The 20,227-nt window shown below is 33.0% G+C and overlaps 1 protein-coding gene across 1 annotated transcript in view; it reads left to right on the forward strand.

Annotated features, from left to right (window-relative positions):
• Window positions 1-20,227, forward strand: part of PTPRQ (protein tyrosine phosphatase receptor type Q) — a 229,341-nt gene that overhangs the window by 82,385 nt on the left and 126,729 nt on the right. Inside the window, exons 19-25 of the mRNA XM_032593794.1 lie at window positions 5,303-5,463; window positions 6,188-6,333; window positions 10,721-10,889; window positions 12,294-12,584; window positions 12,846-13,121; window positions 13,496-13,647; window positions 16,909-17,050. Coding sequence (XP_032449685.1) covers window positions 5,303-5,463; window positions 6,188-6,333; window positions 10,721-10,889; window positions 12,294-12,584; window positions 12,846-13,121; window positions 13,496-13,647; window positions 16,909-17,050 — 1,337 coding nt within the window. The remainder of the gene's footprint in view (window positions 1-5,302; window positions 5,464-6,187; window positions 6,334-10,720; window positions 10,890-12,293; window positions 12,585-12,845; window positions 13,122-13,495; window positions 13,648-16,908; window positions 17,051-20,227) is intronic.

Here is a 20,227-nt window from a genome sequence, read left to right on the forward strand (position 1 = left end):
TTCCTTCAAGATTCCTTCTTAGCAGTTGCTACTTAGTGTGATCTTGATGTGATAAGAGATGAGTAAAGAAAGTGCTAAACGAGACCAGAGAAACTGCTTTTATACTCTAGAATTTCCTTCATGCCCTAGATGTCACAATGTGGTCTGTCTTTTGATAAAAAAAATCATAAATTACTTAGGAAATAACTTCATTTTAAAGACGCTATTAATCCCATCCCAAGACATTTTCTTGTTGTTACCAGTGAGTGTACACAGAAAAACTGTATCCTACATTTATTCAGAGTTGTTTCAAGGTCATTCAAATAATTTCGATCTCTCAAATTCAAGAAAGCTTTTAAAATGTTCTAAGAAGTTTCTTTTTTCAAATTTTATTTTATTTCTAGTGTAGATAGCATACAGTGTTTTTAGTTTCAGTTGCACAACATAGTGATTCAACAATTCTATACATGATTCAGTGCTCATCATGATAAGTGTACTCTTAATCCCCTTCACTTTTTTTTTTTTTTTTTAACCTATATCTCCACTTGCCTTCCCTCTGGTGACCACCAATTTATTGTCTATAGTTATGAGTCTGGGGTTTTCTGGTTTGGGTTTTGGGTTTTTTGGGGTTTTTTGGGGGGGTTTATCATTTTTTTCAAGCTTTAAAAAAATTCTAGCTAGAAAAATGTTCTAATAAATTTCTAGTATTAAATCAGTAAAATGAATGCACTGAGAACTCCCCTCAAGTTTTTTCCTCAGTTTGAAAATTGACCCTGGCTAGGAGGTTTGCCTGATGTTGAAAGTTATCTATTTTAGAGTATAAGTATTGTTGACATTTATATTCCTTCCATTTATACACAGTTTATAATTTTGAATATGTAAGATTTAGACCTATGTTGTCAGGGAGGCTTCCTTTCTTTTCCCTCCACCTCACTCAACTCCCTATTCTTCTCTCAAACCTTACAAACTAGCTTTCTGGTCAACAATTTCCTGCACCTTTGGGAGATATGTTGTATTCTCCTTTTCTAGATGTTACCAATAATTAAATTTTACTGGCTTAATTTTTTTGTTCATATCTTTTTCTTTGCTGTTAGCCACTGGTGGGGCAGGGTGGAGATGGTGTTGTCATTGTCATTAAAGGGATCACATTTTTATTAATGAAAGGTTTTATAATTATTTACTATTTTGTCTGTTTTGAGGATAGGGGCTGAATCTTACTCATATTTGTGTCTAACATAGTTCTCGCATAAAGTAGATACTCAATAAATTTTGTTGGATATTGATGGCATACATATCATCTCTAAATTGAGAGGGGCTAGGAAGGTATCTGTGCATCTTTGTTTGGAGCACTATCTAAAAGGACAGTGCCTTTCTAGGGGCACCGGGATGGCTCAGTTGGTTGAGCGTCCAACTTTGGCTCAGGTCATAATCTTGCAGTTCGTGAGATTGAGCCCAGCATCAGGGTCTGTCCTGACACCTCAGAGCCTGAAGCCTGCTTCGGATTCTGTGTCCCCCCCACCACCCCTTAGCCCCTCCTCTGCTCACACTCTTTCTCTCTCAAAACTAAATAAATATTAAAAACTTTTTTAAAAAGAATAGTGCCTTTCTACTCTAACATATATTCTCCATTTAAGACACTACAATAAAATCTAGAAAAGAAAGTGCATACGTTATGCAAAAAAGGGCCACAAATGACCAATATACATATAAAAGATATTCTGTCTCACAAATGGTTAGGGATTTGCAGATTAAAAATATTTTTTGAGTCAAGTTTGCAGTAATTAAGATTAATATCCAGACTAGTAATGAGAGTTTGCCAAAGGTGTGCTCTCACACGTTGTGGTTCTAAATTATAATAATTTATAATTTGGAACAGAAACAACTTTTAGAACAGTAATCATTAAAATTAAAAAAAATCAACCCAGGGGCGCCTGGGTGGCGCAGTCGGTTAAGCATCCGACTTCAGCCAGGTCACGATCTCGCAGTCCGTGGGTTCGAGCCCCGCGTCGGGCTCTGGGCTGACGGCTCAGAGCCTGGAGCCTGTTTCCGATTCTGTGTCTCCCTCTCTCTCTGCCCCTCCCCCGTTCATGCTCCGTCTCTCTCTGTCCCAAAAATAAATAAACGTTGAAAAAAAAAATTAAAAAAAAAAATCAACCCATTTGATGTAATAATTACACCACTGGGAATTTAACCTACAGAAATCCAAGGACCATTATGAAAAGATATTTGTATAAGAATGATTGCTGTGTCACAGTTAGTAACTAAAAGAGGGGTGGGAAGCAACCTAAGTGTTAATTTTACAGCAGAATGGCTGAATAACTATGATACATCCAAATTAGGCAATTACAAAAAAATAATGATGTAGATCATTGTCATCACATAAGTAAAGCAAAACAAGGTCAAGATATAGAAGAACATACACTTTTATAAATGGAAATAAAACACTCTAATGGAACATATAATATCCCTATTACAGTATTTCAAAGTAATACGGACAAAACAGATCTTTTTTTTTTTTTTTTAATTTTTTTTTTTCAACGTTTATTTATTTTTGGGACAGAGAGAGACAGAGCATGAACGGGGGAGGGGCAGAGAGAGAGGGAGACACAGAATCGGAAACAGGCTCCAGGCTCTGAGCCATCAGCCCAGAGCCCGACGCGGGGCTCGAACTCACGGACCGCGAGATCGTGACCTGGTTTTTTTAAATTTTTTTTTTTCAACGTTTATTTATTTTTGGGACAGAGAGAGACAGAGCATGAACGGGGGAGGGGCAGAGAGAGTAGACAAAACAGATCTTTAAACTACACCAGTTAAAACCAAAAGATTATAGCAGTGTCAAACGTAGGCCTTCTCATGCATGGAGGGAGTGACTCATCAGAGCTGGAGGGTTGCTCACAGAGATGGCTGTTCTGTGTTCTCTGAAGATTTATGCATCTTTCCTTCAATCTGGCAACTGCATAAGAGCAAGGAAGAGGGAGTCAGATCCTTAGAGACAGCAACACCTCTCTCTCTTTCCCCTTCCTAGTTCTCAGTTACGTAGCAAACTATCTCTTATCTAAGTTATGTTATGAACTTGGATCAGAAATGAAATTTCAGTTGACGTTTATTTATTTTTTTTACCTTAGTCATTAAAATAGCGACAATCCTAGACTACAAAAGAAGAACAAGCCCCAAACAGACAAGAACATTATCAGTATCTGAAAATTTTATTAGTACTATTTTGTCTTGAGGTAAACCAGGGTAGGTGTAGAAACCATATCTGTACATGCAGAGGTGGATTATTGACTTTGTTATTCAGACAGTTTACAAAGACTATCTTCTTACTGAAATACCTGGGTATGTGAGACAAAATTTGCTTTTGATCTGCCTTTTCCAGGTAATTGCCTTGATTCTAAATTATCTATGGAATGTAATCAGGGTTTTTCTTATTGTAGGCAGACACTTATCTGCAGTCAGGGCAAGAAGGTAGTGATGCAAGGCAGCAGATAGCATTGAAAAATATGCTTGAAAAGGAATTTTAAAAATAGATATGGTGCAATTAGATCACTTTAGCTAATTTCACAGTTTTAGAGATCTGAATTGGATTAACCATATTGCAGTGTTCTAATGACCTGTGACCAATGACAGGGGTAAGGAATTGGGTAAAGTTTCTATGACAAAGCGTCTTTCTCTGAGACTAACAGCCACAGCCTTAAGTTCTAAAAGCCCCCTCCTGGGTCTCAGTGAAGTCTCTACTGCTTCTGAGAGAAGCTATCTGAAGAAACTGTTTCAAATTGCTGAATAGCTTTGCTAATCCTGCTGGTCTACAATCACAGATTCTGAATTCATATTTTTCTCACTATGGTAAGCTTTCTGATTACTTTTCAGATAACCATACCTATATTTGGAGTGAATTGACACTTTTGTAATCGTTAAACCATGGCTGAAATATATGTGTCCTTGTGGATACCCTTAGTTCACTTATAATCTATTATTCCTCTTAATGATTCAAGAATTCCAATATTTCAGTGGCAAAGAAAGAGCATCTTATATTCAGAGGAAGTACCCATTTACTTCTTGGGTGCCATGTGATACTAAAGAAGGAAAAAATAGGATTGCATGAGATTGATACACTTTTGCTGTAATGTTGATCATATTCCCTTAAATTCTTTCACAATTAACTTTATTGGTCTAAAATCTAATTTTTTTAAATGCAGTTTTCAGTACCACTATGTACATATTCATTCTTTAATTTAGTTTCTAACCTATACATAATTCAAAACTATAGAAACTATACGAGCATGACTGAAATAAAATAATTGCAGTATCATATTACTTAGCAACATTTTGTCATTTAGCCTTTTTTCCCTCCTTGAGATTTTAGTATTTACTTGAAGAATTTTTTTTAATTTTTTTTAATGTTTACTTATTTTTGAGAGAGACAGAGACAGAATGTGAGTGGGTTAGGGGCAGAGAGACAGGGAGACACAGAATCTGAAGCAGGCTCCAGGCTCTGAGCTGTCAACCCAGAGCCTGACATTGGGCTCGAACTCATGAGCTGTGAGATCATGACCTGAGCCAAAGTCGGACACTCAACCAACTGAGCCACCCAGGCGACCTGAAGAGATTTTAATAATCAACATTTTTTTGTGTTTTCTGGAATGACATTTTAAATACTTTTCAGATTTTAATTGGATGAGAGATGTGAGCTCTACCTTTTCCTTTTCTGTATGTTATACATAGATTATTTTCAATTTGTTTCCAGTTACTACATAATTTCATACATAATACATAATTAATTTAGAAATTAATAAAGGGTAATTAATTACTATAATTAGTAAAGAATAACACACAGGTTTGCTATTTTATATACTACTACTTAGATATTTACTATTTGAATTTCTCTGAGGTAAATATTACTTTTGTACGATGTATGAAAAATGAATTTGTTTGACAAAGGGTATATATAAGATGTCACCAACACTTAAAAAGAACATATTTGAACAAGTAAAACATGGGTATGAAAAGGAATGCTGTAATTAGTTGTACCACACAGTATTCCTAGAGATCTACTAAAATCAGTCCAAGTAACTTCTAATATGAACAACTTACTAACACTTGATTGAATTACTCAGTATACTTGAAAACCAAAAAAATTATTTATTGAATTATTCTTAATTTCACCCTTTTTAGCATTTCAGGATAAGTGGTGTCTTTATCCTATTAGTCTGGATTAATACATTTGTGTGCATTAATGTTGCTTATTTTTAATATACTTGTGCTCAAAATGTGTATGTAATGTTTAATTTAATAGTCAATTATACAGATTTTTTTTTTCTCACAGGGATAGGTCATCATTAAAAACTATTAATGTAACTGAAACATCATTAGAGTTTTCAGATTTGGACTATAATGTTGAATATAGTGCTTATGTAACAGCTAGCACAAGGTTTGGTGATGGGAAAATGAGAAGCAGTATCATTAACTTTCGAACACCCGAGGGAGGTGAGTTCTTTTGGATGTAGGCCAAGTAAAAAAATATCCTACGCAAAAAAAAAAAAAAAAAGTATTAAATATCAAAATGTATTACTAAGCCTAATATCTGTCATCATGTTGGAAGCGAAATTGCTTTTTGGTCACTTCCTAGCTGTGTGATGCTGGGAAAATAATTTCTCTGTGCCTCAGTTTCCTATCTATATTATGGAAACAATACATTACCTACTTAACAAGGTCCTTATGAGGATTAAATGAGTTTATATTTGTAAATACACTGGGTATAGAACTTGACACTTAGTATTTTCTGTATTTGTTAAATGAAACAAAATAACATGCATGAAGTCATCTCACTGTCTTTGTTCTCTATTATTCGATTTCAAGATTCTAAGTTAAATAAGAATTTCATATTATGTGTTTTATATTGGAAACTTGTTACAAGGTTGTTTTCCAATACAGGGCAGTGGCATGTTTTAGAAGGAGGTAGTGTTTTACTTTCTTTAGTAAGAAATCTATCTGTCCTCTGCTTGGATTTTGCTATGATACGGTATTAGAGAGATGGCCCAATGAGCCTTGTGGATTTCAATTCTGACCTCTCATTAGATGTTATACCTAATTTAAGTTTTCTTTTGAAAAACAGTGGTTATTGCTTATCAAAGACAGGTAAAATTTAGAACATTGCAGACATTCTTTAGAGCCACAGGTGCAGTTTTTTGTTCAATTGTTTGTTTTATAGCACCAAGTGATCCTCCCAAAGATGTTCGTTATGCAAATCTCAGTTCTTCATCAATAATGCTCTTTTGGATGCCTCCTTCAAAACCTAATGGGATTATTCAATATTATTCTGTTTATTACAGAAATACTTCAGGTACTTTTGTGCAGGTAAGACTTGAGTTTTCTTCTAGTTAGTTCTTTATTTACATCTTTCAGTTTTATTGATGATGATACAGACTTGGCATGGTAGAAAAACCATTTCTCTTACACTGATAATTATGAATAGACATTTCATAAAACTTTCATTGAAACTGAAAAAATATGGTGGGGAAATGTCAGATACATTTTAACCTATCTGTCTGTGCATATTCACACATTTCCATGTCAGCTTCAAACATATTATAAACAATGAAGATGTGACCTATTTAAATTTCTGTGTATAAATATGGTCCTCAATTCCACTTCTTCAAGAAGGGTTCTCTAAAGAGTTGATGATTTAATTTACCCTCATTTCTCAGCTAAAAAAAATTTCCCTTTTGTTTGCATACAATGTAAATAGTTTTAATGTTTGGATGTGTTTGCATATTTTTCTTCAATTTTAACAATTTTTAACTGCTAGCTGAAGGGATTTTGTTGTTGTTATTTAGTATCACATGTAATAAAATCACTAGGAATGTGGTTATTTCACTTGAGGTATGCAGGGTTTTAAGGTCATACAGTTTGCAGATGGGCACTTTCTGATGTGAATAATGATGGTTATGAAAATAGCTAAAATGCATTTTGTTTAGAGAAATATTTTCAGTTTACTCAATAGAAATCCTTTATTTATCCAAACTAAATATTTAACAGAACTCTAACATATGAAAACGATAAAATTGGAATGGTTATGATTGAATCAGGAATGGAGAGATTTGGAATATAATTTGGAAAAAGCTAATTTTGAAGAAAGGCTACAATTTACAGAACACGTACCTTAATAGAAACTGTTGACTGCCTGTTGATTATAACACTGTCCATTCTTACTTCTTTGTATCTTTTTAAGCAGCTGAAGAATAGAGACAAGTCTTAGTAATTTTGGGCTGTCCAGCTCTATTTGTGACTGACGACATTAATATAGCCATGGGAGTTAGTTCTTGGGATCAACAATCTCAGGAAATAAAGCATTACTGTATTGAATTATTTGCTTTACTGTATCTATGCTGCAGCTTAGGCTGATGAATGGGGTCAGAGCAGAATTTTGCCAGTAGTCTCAGGACTACTGAGCAGTGAGTAAGAGAAAGTCAAGGTTGGTTTAGTTTTTACATTCTGCTCAAGACCCTCTAAGGATGGGCTTGAATAAGTGTGACTACTTAAAACTTAATGCCAAAAGAAAAACTACTTTATACAAGACATGAAGATATAGATATATATGTAGTTATAGATGTATATTTTTATAACAATGCCTTAGGAGCAGAAGGAGAAAGGAGGATCCTTTTTTTCCCCCTTTCTGTGTACATTAAGCAACTTTTGCTATTCCTTTTTGTTCTGCTCTATTTTGAGAAAAGAAATGGGATTTGTATGCAATTTATTATAATTTTTTTTTACCACAGTGTTGTTTACAATTTTAAAAATGCGTCATTATGTCATGGAGGCCATTCAAAATGCAGATTTCTTCTTTCACACATTTAACAAAAATACTGCAAAGGGGTGGTGTCTGTATCTGAATCTTAGCAAAGGTTTTTGCCTGGGTACAATTTACTTTATGACCTATATACACAATTCTATTTTGGTTCTCTTTGTCCACACTTAAATAATGAAGTATAAACATCTAACTATGGTTTCAAACCTATTTACAATTCATCTAACTTAGAAAACGTAATCTCTTATTAAATAATCTTAAGAATGCTTTTATGTGTGACAGCTGCTAGAGAGCACAGGCTAATGATGTGAAGATACTTCTCATATTGCGTGAAGTTCATCTGTGCTTTAATTTATTCCTCAAGTTAATGTTAAATACAGCATCTTTGCTAACTGATTTTCTATTTTGGGTTGGAAGAGTGGAATAAACCCTCAAAATGAACATTGTATAGCAGAATAAGTGTGTAGCTTTTTTCTTCCTCCTTCTCTTTCTTCTCTTTCCCACAGAACTTTGTAGAATAACCTCATGCATGGTATATCACATTTTGCTAACCATTCTTGGTATCTGCTTACTTGTCCTAGCTCCCTATGCTATAGCAAATAACTTGAAGAAAAGGATCACGTGACACTTACCATTCCATCCCCCAAAGTCCTCTGGTACTATATCATACATAGGTTCAATGCTCAATAAATATTTTTAGTTGAAAGAACGTACCAACATTATTTTTGATACTTAGTTATAATTTTGGAGCATTTGAGTTTGTGGGAAAGTGATTTTTCCTTCTTCTGACCTTGGGGAATTTAATCTCTCTGCTACCATTGTTCTTCCTTCAATTGTTGCACATTGTGTTTAGTATAGTGTATTAATTCTACTACATTTTCATTTTTACCCACTTATGTCATATCTCCTCCTGTGCCTGACATAGTGTCTTATTATATTTAAAAAATGCTAATGAATACTGGTTGATTAATCAAATTTGAAAGCTTTTACTAAATAACTTCTGACTGCATTTATATATACAGAGTAGCAAGTCTTAATTACATAATTTGAGCTGAAAAAAAAATTTTTCCAAAAATAAATAAATGACTGAAATAATCATCTGGATAATTGATCTAATTCCAAATTTGGTACATGTCTATGCATGATAAGTCACACACTCATCAGGAATGGCTACTGGGTGATTCAAAATAATTCATTTCTAAATAGTCATCAAGGTGATAGGTAATCAGAATAAATTCAATAACAAAGAAAAAATAAAATTTACACCAAAAAGCTACATTAGTATATTTTTTCATTACATCCTCATGACTTACTTATTTTGTAACTGGAGGTCTATACCTTTTGATCACCTTCACCCATTTTGCCCACCCCCTCTCACCCTGCACCTCTGGCAAACACAAATCTGTTCTTTGTATCTGTGAGTTCAGGTTTTGGGGTTTATGTGTGTTTTAGATTCCACATATAAGTGGGATCATATGGTATTTGTCTTTCTCTGTCAGACATATTTCTGTCAGCATTATGACCTCAAAGTTCATCCTCATCGCAAATGGCAGGATTTCCTTCTTTTTAAATGGCTAAATAATTAATTACGCTAATATTTTAAGAGACACTTTATGTAAAACAATTATTCCCTGTGTAAGATAGATGTGTTGAAAGATAATTCAAGTTTACAGATCATATTTTGTGTGAGATTGTTACATTGTTTTAACTTATCTGTTCCTGAATAAGCAGCCACAAAATTGAGGTAGATCTTTTATTACACTCATTCTTCCCCTCCTCTCCGCCAAATACTGGCAAAAGAACCACAAAACTTTGCTGAATTTAATTTTTTGATGCATTATAGAACCATCCTAACTGTAAACTTTAGTCAAATTAATTACCCTAAGTTTTTCATTTAAATGAACTAATTACCATTTATTGTTTTTTATTTGTGTGCTAGATATGATATTGTTTTATGTGTTTCATATCATCCTCAAAATCTCTCTGTGAAGTAGAAATAATTACTCCCATTTTATAGTTGAGGAAAGAGAATCTGAGTTTAGATGGTTTATTGAGGGCTACTCTGCTAGAATTGAAGTTAGGTTTATAAGATGCTTAAAACTTTGTATGTTTTGGAATGATTGAGCTTTCTTGGTGTAGATGGGCATTATTATATTATTAAATTAATAATATGGACATCCATACTATTAGTATGGATTTATTCATACTAATTGCTTACATAATTTTAAGTATATTTTCCTTTATTTTATTACTGGTTTTGTTTGCTGTGTGTTTTGTATTTAAAATATGATCAGAAAGAAAATGATTGCATAAATAAATTCCCTAATCATCAATAAATGCTTTAGGACAAATATAAATAGGAATCAGGCAAAATTTTTTTAAATTGCTCTTACTCTGCATTTAATAAAGAGAATGCATCTAGCTGACTTCCCATTTCTCCCCATGATTGTAGAAAAAAAAGCCCCATTAAAGATGAATAATAACCATTTGAGTTCAGAGAAAGTGGTGAACACTTTAATAATTTCTTCATCATTAATAGGAAGAAAAAAATCAAAGTTTTTATAATATTCATAAAATATAGGGTCAATGTTTTGAAAACTACTTGAAAGTTTTATAATGAAAACTGACACTGCTCAGCACCTTGGAGCGCTTTCAGTTGGCTACTGGACCTTCTCCATAAGCTGGAAGTTTCTGCTCTTTCCTATTCTGTATGTTAATTTTATGATAAAAACAATACCATCTATTCCTTTTTTAGTACAAACATATTTCCAGTTTAATTATTGCACTAATCAATTTACATTGATTTTTTTCAAAAATTGACATTTTAAAATAATAAGGGATGGCCAATTCATGGATAATAATTATTTTGAAATTACTTGAAATTACGTATACTAAAACTACATTCTGAACAATTAAAACAATATGTTTATTTTTCAGAATTTTACACTCCATGAAGTAACCAATGACTTTGACAATATGACCGTATCTGCAGTAATAGATAAACTGGCAATATTCAGCTACTATACATTTTGGGTAACAGCAAGTACCTCAGTTGGAAATGGGAATAAAAGCAGTGACATAGTTCAAGTATACACAGATCAAGACAGTATGTAAACAAAAAGCATTTATTAATTTTTAAAAGGTTTAATTTAACACTTTATTTTAGAACCTTTTTCTATTTGTATATATTACTAGTAAATTCTGTGATTTATTTAGGCACATTTAACTAGTCATTATAGAAGTTTGGAAATGCATTTAATATAACTGTAAAACTATTATAATAATAACAGCCTTTTCTATTTATGGAAACTGCTACCATTCATGAACTTTCTGTCACTTTTATTGCTTCAAAAGATGTCACAGCCATCCAGTTGTAAGCATGAAAAATTCTGTTGCATACGTCGATGGGTGCTTATCCATTTGCTTTAATCTAACACCTTTTTTTGTTTTAATCTAGCAACTCCTTTCCATTTCAGCCTTTGAATCCACACAGGACTCCATACAGCATCTTTGTTCTTATTATGTTTTTGACTAATATACTCGGAATATCTTTACTTTTTTAACTCTAGAAGTTTCTTGTATGCAGCTTCAGAAGTATCCTGTTTGTGCTGAGTATTCAGAAAACTATAATGATTGAGGCATTTGATGTTTTAGGTTTCAGCTTCAAGAATACAATGATCCATAAATCATTGCCTATTTCTTCTTGTGGTTGTTTCTGGAGTCCATTTATTTCTTAAGGACTAGTCTTTTACTGAGAAATGGTATTGACCTAAACTGCTGAGAATAAGATTCTGTGTTTATTGTCTGAAGATTGCAAATCGACAGACACGATAAGTATGAGTGAATGCTTTTGTTGTTGAACAATCTTTTAAATAGTTTACACATTGATCAACAGGGTAAGATGATAAAAAACGTGAAAATATGTGCTTGCAGAGTCTTTAACAAAGTATTTTAGTGCAGTATGTAGTCAATATCATTTCAGGCATTCTTTAAATGTGGATATCTCCCCATATTTTCAGCAATCTATAAATGTTATCAGTGACTGTTGTAGCACCATGAATAATAAACACTTATTGTGCACTGTTCCAGGTGAGAGGTCCTAGATCTGATATATATACAGTAATGACAATCTTTGGAAGAAAGAAACTGAAAATATTGTTTAGATAATATAAATGATCAAAATATTTAAATATCTGAGTATACATACACAGACATACATGTATATGTACACGGATAATCACCACGTTGTAGGAAAGAAAAGAGAATATCATATAAAGCAATTCTAACACATATTAAAAATGACAGGGTTTGTATTTTGAATCATTTTTAATATAATTATTTTGTAATGATATTTTGTAATAGGTGATATTTACTACATCTGCATTTAAACAATGTAAGAGCTAATGATGTAATAGATGCCATTTCAACAGTTATCCTCAGCTTGTGAATTTACCTAAATTTTATATAGGGTGACTGATAATTTTTATATTTTGCACATTACCTACCATAGTACCCGAAGGGTTTGTTGGAAACCTAACTTACGAGTCCATTTCATCAACTGCAATAAATGTAAGCTGGAGCCCACCATCTCATCCAAATGGTCTAGTCTTCTACTATGTTTCTCTGAGCTTACAGCAGACTCCTCGCCACGTGAGACCACTTCTTGTGACATATGAGAGAAGTATATATTTTGATAATCTGGAAAAATATACTGATTATATATTAAAAATCACTCCATCAACAGAAAAGGGATTCTCTGATACCTATACTGCCCAGCTACACATCAAAACTGAAGAAGATGGTAGGCTGGACCCTTTTATTGCCTATTAAGCAGATTGCTGGTGTTCTCTTCTTTACATAGCTTTCTGATAGAAAACGTTATTTTTATAACTGTATAGAGACTGCTTGTTCTCAAGTAGTTAGCCTTTCAATAAACATAATAAGCTCTGTTTTTTAAAATTAAAATAATTACTGCTAATGAAATTATGTCCCACTATTATTAAAACCTCTTCTTTTTAATGCTAATTCACTTTTCATTTAATATTCTTTTTTTCTTTTATAGTCCCAGAAACTTCACCAATAATCAACACTTTTAAAAACCTTTCCTCTACCTCAGTTCTCTTATCATGGGATCCCCCAGTAAAACCAAATGGTGCAATCATAAGTTATGATTTAACTTTACAAGGACCAAATGAAAATAATTCTTTCATTACTTCTGATAACTATCTAATACTGGAAGAACTTTCACCATTTACATTATATAGTTTTTTTGCTGCCGCAAGAACTATAAAAGGACTTGGTCCTTCCAGTACTCTTTTCTTTTACACAGATGAGTCAGGTAAGCCTGAATCCATAACTCTTCAAATGATTTCACTGTTGCAGCCTTGCTCTCTCTTTTTAAGGAACAGCATGGAAAATGAAAAGATATTCAGTTATCTATTTGTAACAGGCTTACAACTATTCATCTACTTTGCTGAACATTTTTTTTTAATTCAAGCCTTAGAACAAAGTGCTTGTTTAAAATTAGTTTGGAACTACTGAGTTCCAAGTATAAAAACATAGTTACCGATGCTATTTATTTCTGAAATATGATCATTTTAGGAATCTTTCTTAATAGTGCCTGCAAGAAGCTAGAGTCACAATGATATTTTTACTAAATATCATTTACTAAAAATTTTATGAATATAAGTTTTATAATGTGTTTTCCTGCAGTGCCTTTAGCACCTCCTCAAAATTTGACTTTAATCAACTACACTTCAGACTTGGTATGGCTGAAATGGAGTCCAAGTCCTGTTCCAGGCGGTATTGTTAAAATATATAGCTTAAAAATTCATGAGCATGAAACTGATACTATATTTTATAAGGTAGGTTGATTATAACAGTACATGTTAATTTAAAAATTCAGAAATTGAATTAAAATCATTTGACATGCAGAGGAAAATGGACTGCTTTAAATTAAACAAGGACCATCTTTTTAAATAATCTTTTTTTTTCCCTACAATTTAAGGATGTTTATGGAAAACACAGAAGACATTTGTCAGATATGACAGCTGAATAATTTGTAGAGCAGTTTACTTAGACTTTACGACTTCTAGATATTTGCAAGTTAAGAAATAATTGCATTATTGTATAAATGCTGGAAAGTATATAGTAAATTTTTTCAGACTATTTAAAAACTGTTATTATCTTAAATGCAATATATTTCTATTTGTTGTTAAAAAGATACCAAGTGAGTGTTCTTGACCTTTTAAGAAAAGTATTTCCACTGGACTTCTGGTAATCTTCCCTGATAGAATATAATCCCACATTAATTGGGCTTTTAAGGTATATCATTATTTTTTTTCCTTTCAATGCCAATTAGTTTACAACACTGAATACTCTTTCCCTTCTCCATTTTTAGGTTCTAGAATCAATGAAAAATACCCAAATTACAGATATAACAAAGGATCTCAAATATACCTGTGTGATTTCTAGCATTTAATTGCCAAAATATGTTATATAACTAGCATTTATTTAAGAAAGTGTTTTTATTTTTTTCTCCAAAGGCGATGAAGTACTGGGATGCTCTTATTTAGTTACAACAAGAAGAGTGAAAAAAATCTGCAGTAAACATTGTCCCAATATTATATGCATTACAATTTATTGCTGATGGTAAATTATTTTTACAGCATGTGTAGCTTGCAAAGTGAATAGTAAAAATCAAAAGCAATGGTTAAGATTATGTCATAACGAACAATGACTTTCTTTCTGGAAATCAAGATATTACTTTAAAATCTGATAGGCTGAGTAGAATTTGAATGGTAATACTCCATAAATGTGGAATCTGTTCCCCAAAAGTGTGAAATTCTAATAATGCTAAGTCTCTAGGCCCCTACTATCTATCCTGGTCTAATCTTAACATTTTCTCATTTTTTATTTGCTTTGTCTGTATGGGTCACTGGGAAATGAATATCAGAAAGGAAAAAGCAATCATTTTTTACTGCAATGACATTTTTTTTGAGACTTAATGTGTGGCATTAAGGCAGCTACTTAACCTCTTCTGACTTGGTTTCTTCAAGTGCAAAATTGGAGTTATAAGGATGCATACATTAAAAAGTGAGAATTGTAAGGGCAAATCTATATCAAGCATTTAGAATAATCTTCAGCACATGATAAATGTGTTAGCTATTGTTGTGTTATTGTACATCATTTAAGAAAAGGTTTTAAAACTGCATCCAGCATTGTCATAGCACTAAGTATGAAAGGACAGTATACCTTTACCTGAATATGAGAATAAGTTATGATTTTTAGACTTCCTGGTATTTCAGTGGAAATGCTACCATTAAAATGTTTCTAGTAGCAAACATATAATCTTTATACCATAAAGTATTAAATATATTACTTTTGGGTAGAAGGAATAGTTTTTCTTGAAAATTTACTACTTTTAGTTACTCCTTTTTACACCTGTTTTGTCCTCCGTTGATTTTCATAGTCTTATTTTCTTCTAAATTCCTTTGAATATACTTCATGCCACCTGTTTTCCTTTCCTAACATCTAGTTTATTTGCTTTCGTCCCTCTGTTTAGCTTTCTTTCTGAGTGTATTGTCCTATTTTCCTTACGTCTTTGTCTCCCTCTATGTCCTATCGGTTTCTATTATTTTCTTTTTTTTCTTTTTATTCTTTCAAATTATATGTGGGTTTGTGGAGACAGAATAATTCCAGAACCATTCCAAAGATTCCTGCCATTGTAGTCAATCCAGTGAGTTCCCATGGAATCAGTTAGATCCAGGTCTACTGGTAACTTGGGTCACTCTCAAATATGGAAATAAATTGTTTATTCAGTAAAAAGTTCTGCTAAAATATGTTTGGAAATATTCCTTATTCATGTGTCCCTCTTACATTTTACTCTTATGTAAATCTGGTCACTGTCCAGTAGTGAGCTGCTCTCACATGTTTTGTTATAATCTTGGGTTCAGTCATTTCTCTGGGTACAAACCTTTCCTAATCCAAGTCAAAATTTACCTGCATTGTTCTAATTTCTTCTCAGGAAACATTTGTTTGTAGATTTCTTTGATTAATATAAAAGTTCCTTGATGACAGTGACCATATATATCTTATATATGTATCTTTATAACCTTCTGGTTATCTAACAGTATGCTTTATAAATAGTAAGCATGAAAGAATGAAAGGATAGAGTGTAATACAATGAGTCCCTAAAGTATGTCAATAACTTGGGATATTAATTTAAAATTTGATTTAATTTAAAATATGATTGAAATGTAAGTGACTTGTGAGTTAGTATTCTTGCTAAATTTCTGTTACTAAAATGTTTAATAAATAAGTCAAAGTAGTTTATATTTTGGGTCCATTAAATGGAGTATTTTTAAAATGATACCATTATAGGAGACATTGTCTTCTCTTTCTGTAAAGATATCAGATTAGTCTTAACTGATCTCTCAGTTATGACAATTATCTTTGAATGAAGACTTTATACTTAATGGTCAATTTTTCTATGAGAACACATATCCTTCCTTGAGCAGTTGTGATAACTGTTTTGTTCCTTTTTTTTTCATTTTCCTAAGAGATTGGGTAAAATTATGAATTTAGGAGTTGTCTGGGAAAACTCATAATTTAAGCTCCATGAGAGTAGAGATTTTTTTTAACTGTTGTATTCCCAATGCCTAGCATAAAGTAGCTGATGAATAAATTAATTTACACAGAATGTTACTGGTATTAAAAAACGACTCTAGATGAATTCAAGAAAAATCTACTATTGCTGACCACCCATAAGTTTGATTTAAATTGGAGACTTCAATTTTTGAGAATTTAAAGGAAGTAATGAGTATTTAATTCCAAGCGTCAGGAGACAAAACGAAAACAAAATGCCCTAGCGTAAAAAAAAATTTTTTTTTAAATGGCCATTTTGGGATTCTTCAGGGCTGAGAGGGTGCCCAGTTCATCCTGTATCATGACCTGAGTGCATAAAAAAAAGAGGTTAGTATTTGTTTTATTTTAATTGAAAATGCCCATGCTTATTAAATCCTAAATTAAACATAGAAGGCATAACTTCAATGTAATAAAATATTTCTTTCAGTTACGAATTTTTGGTGATGCATCATGACAAAGAATTTTTTCCTGGTTTTCAGAACATTTCAGGTGTTCAAACTGAAGCCCAGCTTGTGGGGTTGGAACCAGTCAGCACCTATTCTATTAGCATATCTGCCTTTACGAAAGTCGGAAATGGCAATCAATATAGTAATGTAGTAAAATTCACAACTCAAGAATCAGGTGAGATACAGTTTTTTGATCCTAAAATGTTTCACTTTGTATTTAACACTTTCCCCGTCCTTTCAGTTTATATGAAAGTATCATTAATAGTGCATTCAAATGGAAGTTGAATTTCAGTGCTTTAAGACTAGGCTGTATCTTGTCTGCAATCAAATATATATATTTACATGTGGTTTTTCCTTTTGAACTGAGGAAGCTGAAATAAAGGACTAGTTTAGGAACAAAGTAGGTTTCTAGATATCTGTGGAAAATTACCTAATTCTGTTTTTTATAAAAAAGTTAAATTCCAGTTAGTTAACATACAGTATAATACTAGTTTCAGGTGTATAACACAGTGATTTATCACTTACATGAACACCTGGTGTTCAACAAGCGCCCTCCTTAATCCCCATCACCTATTTGCCCATGCCTCCACCTACCTCTCCTCTGGTAACCATCAGTTTGTTCTCTATGGCTAACAGTCTGTTTCTTGGTTTGCCTCTCTCTCCCTTTTTTATTTCCCTTTGCTCTTTGTTTTGTTTTTAAAATTCTTAGTATCAACTGAGACAGCTGGGATGGGGGTAGGAGGAGAAATGAACCAGTATTCACTTTTAACAGGTTGGTTTATATTTCCATGAAACGATATCGATGATTTTTTTAAGAAGATGTAACATGTGAAGACCACTGATCACTATGTAAGCTTCTACTTTCCCATAGTCCATTTGTAACATGTGAAGGGGATTATGAACACTATGAAATACCACTGGTCTAATTAAACTTACCCACATGTCACATACATGCCATAGCTCACCTTTGTTTATGTGCTAGATAGTTTTCATTTATGACCTATATAATGGGTGGCTTAGAAATGCATTTTTCCTTTTCTCAACCGGACTATATGTTTAGAGGCACCTCTTTCTCACTTTTTTCATCAAGTATTATTGAATGAGCTTAAGATCCTGCTCCAGTTAATTTTTCTCTGTACCTCTTCTTTTAGTGAATCTGTAAGTTGAAATTGGAAAGCACTCACTGATAAATTAATCATTTTTGCATTAATTTATGAATACCTGATACTTTTTTCATAGCATGCCTATAAGACAAGCCAATAAAATAGTATTTATCGTGGGTAGAAGTGCTTGCTTTGAAGTCAGAGTGTCTGGATTTGAATCCAAGCTCTGTGACCTACTAGCTGTATAACCTTGCAAAGGCTCATTACTCCTCAGAGCCTCTATGTGTGAAAAGAAACACATATTAGCAGTAGCCACCTATAAGGTTGTTGTGGAAAATATTTGAAAAGATCCACATAAAGCACTTATTAGAGTGTCAGACACACATTTAGTGCTCAAAAAAATACTACTGTTGCCCCTATTCTCATATTACATATGAAGAAACCATTATTCAGGAAGTTGAGATTAAAAGATCTGAGAAAGTTAGTAAAGAAACCGAATTAGAACATCAACTTCTGATGTCTAGTGTAGGGTGGACATAACTGTAGGAAATATATATTATAACTGATAATTTATCTATTATATACAAATGCTAAACATATAAAGAAAAACTATTTTAACTATATATATATGTATCAGTTTAGTAAAAATTAAGGTTAATCTTGTAGACAGTAAACCAATAAATATTTTTATCAATAAAATAAAATTATTGGACATGCCTTGATTGGTTAAATAAAAGACAATTTTCAACTTTAAGTGTTAAATATCAGCTGTTTAATTAATTGTTTTTAGATTCACAGAGTCAGTGAAATAGTCACAAAACCCAACTTTATAAACTAAACTTCAGCAAAGTTATTTTATGAAAATATTATTATATGTTTTTGAAAATAAGCAAACAATAATATTTAATAGAACACTGGATCAGCTGAGATATTGTCTTTTCAAAAATTTTAAATGCCACACATCCATTCCCTAAGTGTTCTCCTTTCATTCTGATGCCTCTATTTTACAGAGAAAGAAGAATTAGTAAAGATAAATTTAGGTCAGGAGAGAGAACTGTAAGCAAATCAAAGATAACTTGAACTTGAGTATTCTTTTTTTTTTTTTTTTTTCAACGTTTATTATTTATTTTTGGGACAGAGAGAGACAGAGCATGAACGGGGGAGGGGCAGAGAGAGAGGGAGACACAGAATTGGAAACAGGCTCCAGGCTCCGAGCCATCAGCCCAGAGCCTGATGCGGGGCTCGAACTCCCGGACCGCGAGATCGTGACCTGGCTGAAGTCGGACGCTTAACCGACTGCGCCACCCAGGCGCCCCCTGAACTTGAGTATTCTTTAAATAACTATGTTTTGCATAAGGACAGCAAGTTGTTTCACTACTTGTTTGTAATCCACAAATTGACTATATACGATTTTTTCTTGTAGCATCCTCTCTACACTATAATAAGAAAAGCTATGCTATCATTTGTGGACATTAAATAATTACTTTCCATGGGAAGTAGCTGGTCTCTCCAATCTGTAGTCACTTTGGTGGGTTGGGGAACTGCCCTTCAACCAGGTCTACCCTCTGAGAACTTGGGTTACTTCCAAGTAAATTCAGGGAAGTTCTAGAAAAACAAAAACAAAAAAACTAGGACTGAATTAAAAACTGGGACTGTTTTAAATGTTCCCTCCACTGATTTTTAAAAAGGTATTGAGGGATCAGGTCTTCACAATTCTTCCAAAGCCTACCAATTGTAAAAACAGAACCCCTACATTGGTTGCATGTCTCCTAGTACTGTTTGGCCCAGATGTGCCACATCATGGAGGCGCCTATATCTATGTTTTGCATGAAAAGGTTCCATATAAAGGTATTGCTAAGACCACTCCTTTCCAGTGAGATATAAAGAAAGCAGGCTCCAGGCACCACCTGAGCTTGAGGCTATACAGTTAGTTGCTTCTCAGTATTTGAGGATGTGATTGCTACTTGGACCTAGGAATATTCAGTGGCTGACTCAGTATTTTAAGGATTCACATAATAGCATAGAACCTGGGCCAACTGACACTTGATTTAGCCTATGTTAAGAACTTTTTGAGCACACATTGCAAGGTTGATACGTTAAATTTTTATTTGGTCTCTACTAAACATGATTTAAAATATTTTTTAATGTTTATTTTTGAGAGAGAGAGAAAGAGAGAGAGAGACAGAGTGTGGGGGGGGGGGGGGCAAAGAGAGAAGGAGACACAGAATCCAAAACAGGCTCTAGGCTCT

This window comes from Lynx canadensis, chromosome B4 (genome assembly GCF_007474595.2).
Source record: "Lynx canadensis isolate LIC74 chromosome B4, mLynCan4.pri.v2, whole genome shotgun sequence".
Classification (NCBI taxonomy): Eukaryota; Metazoa; Chordata; class Mammalia; order Carnivora; family Felidae; genus Lynx; species Lynx canadensis.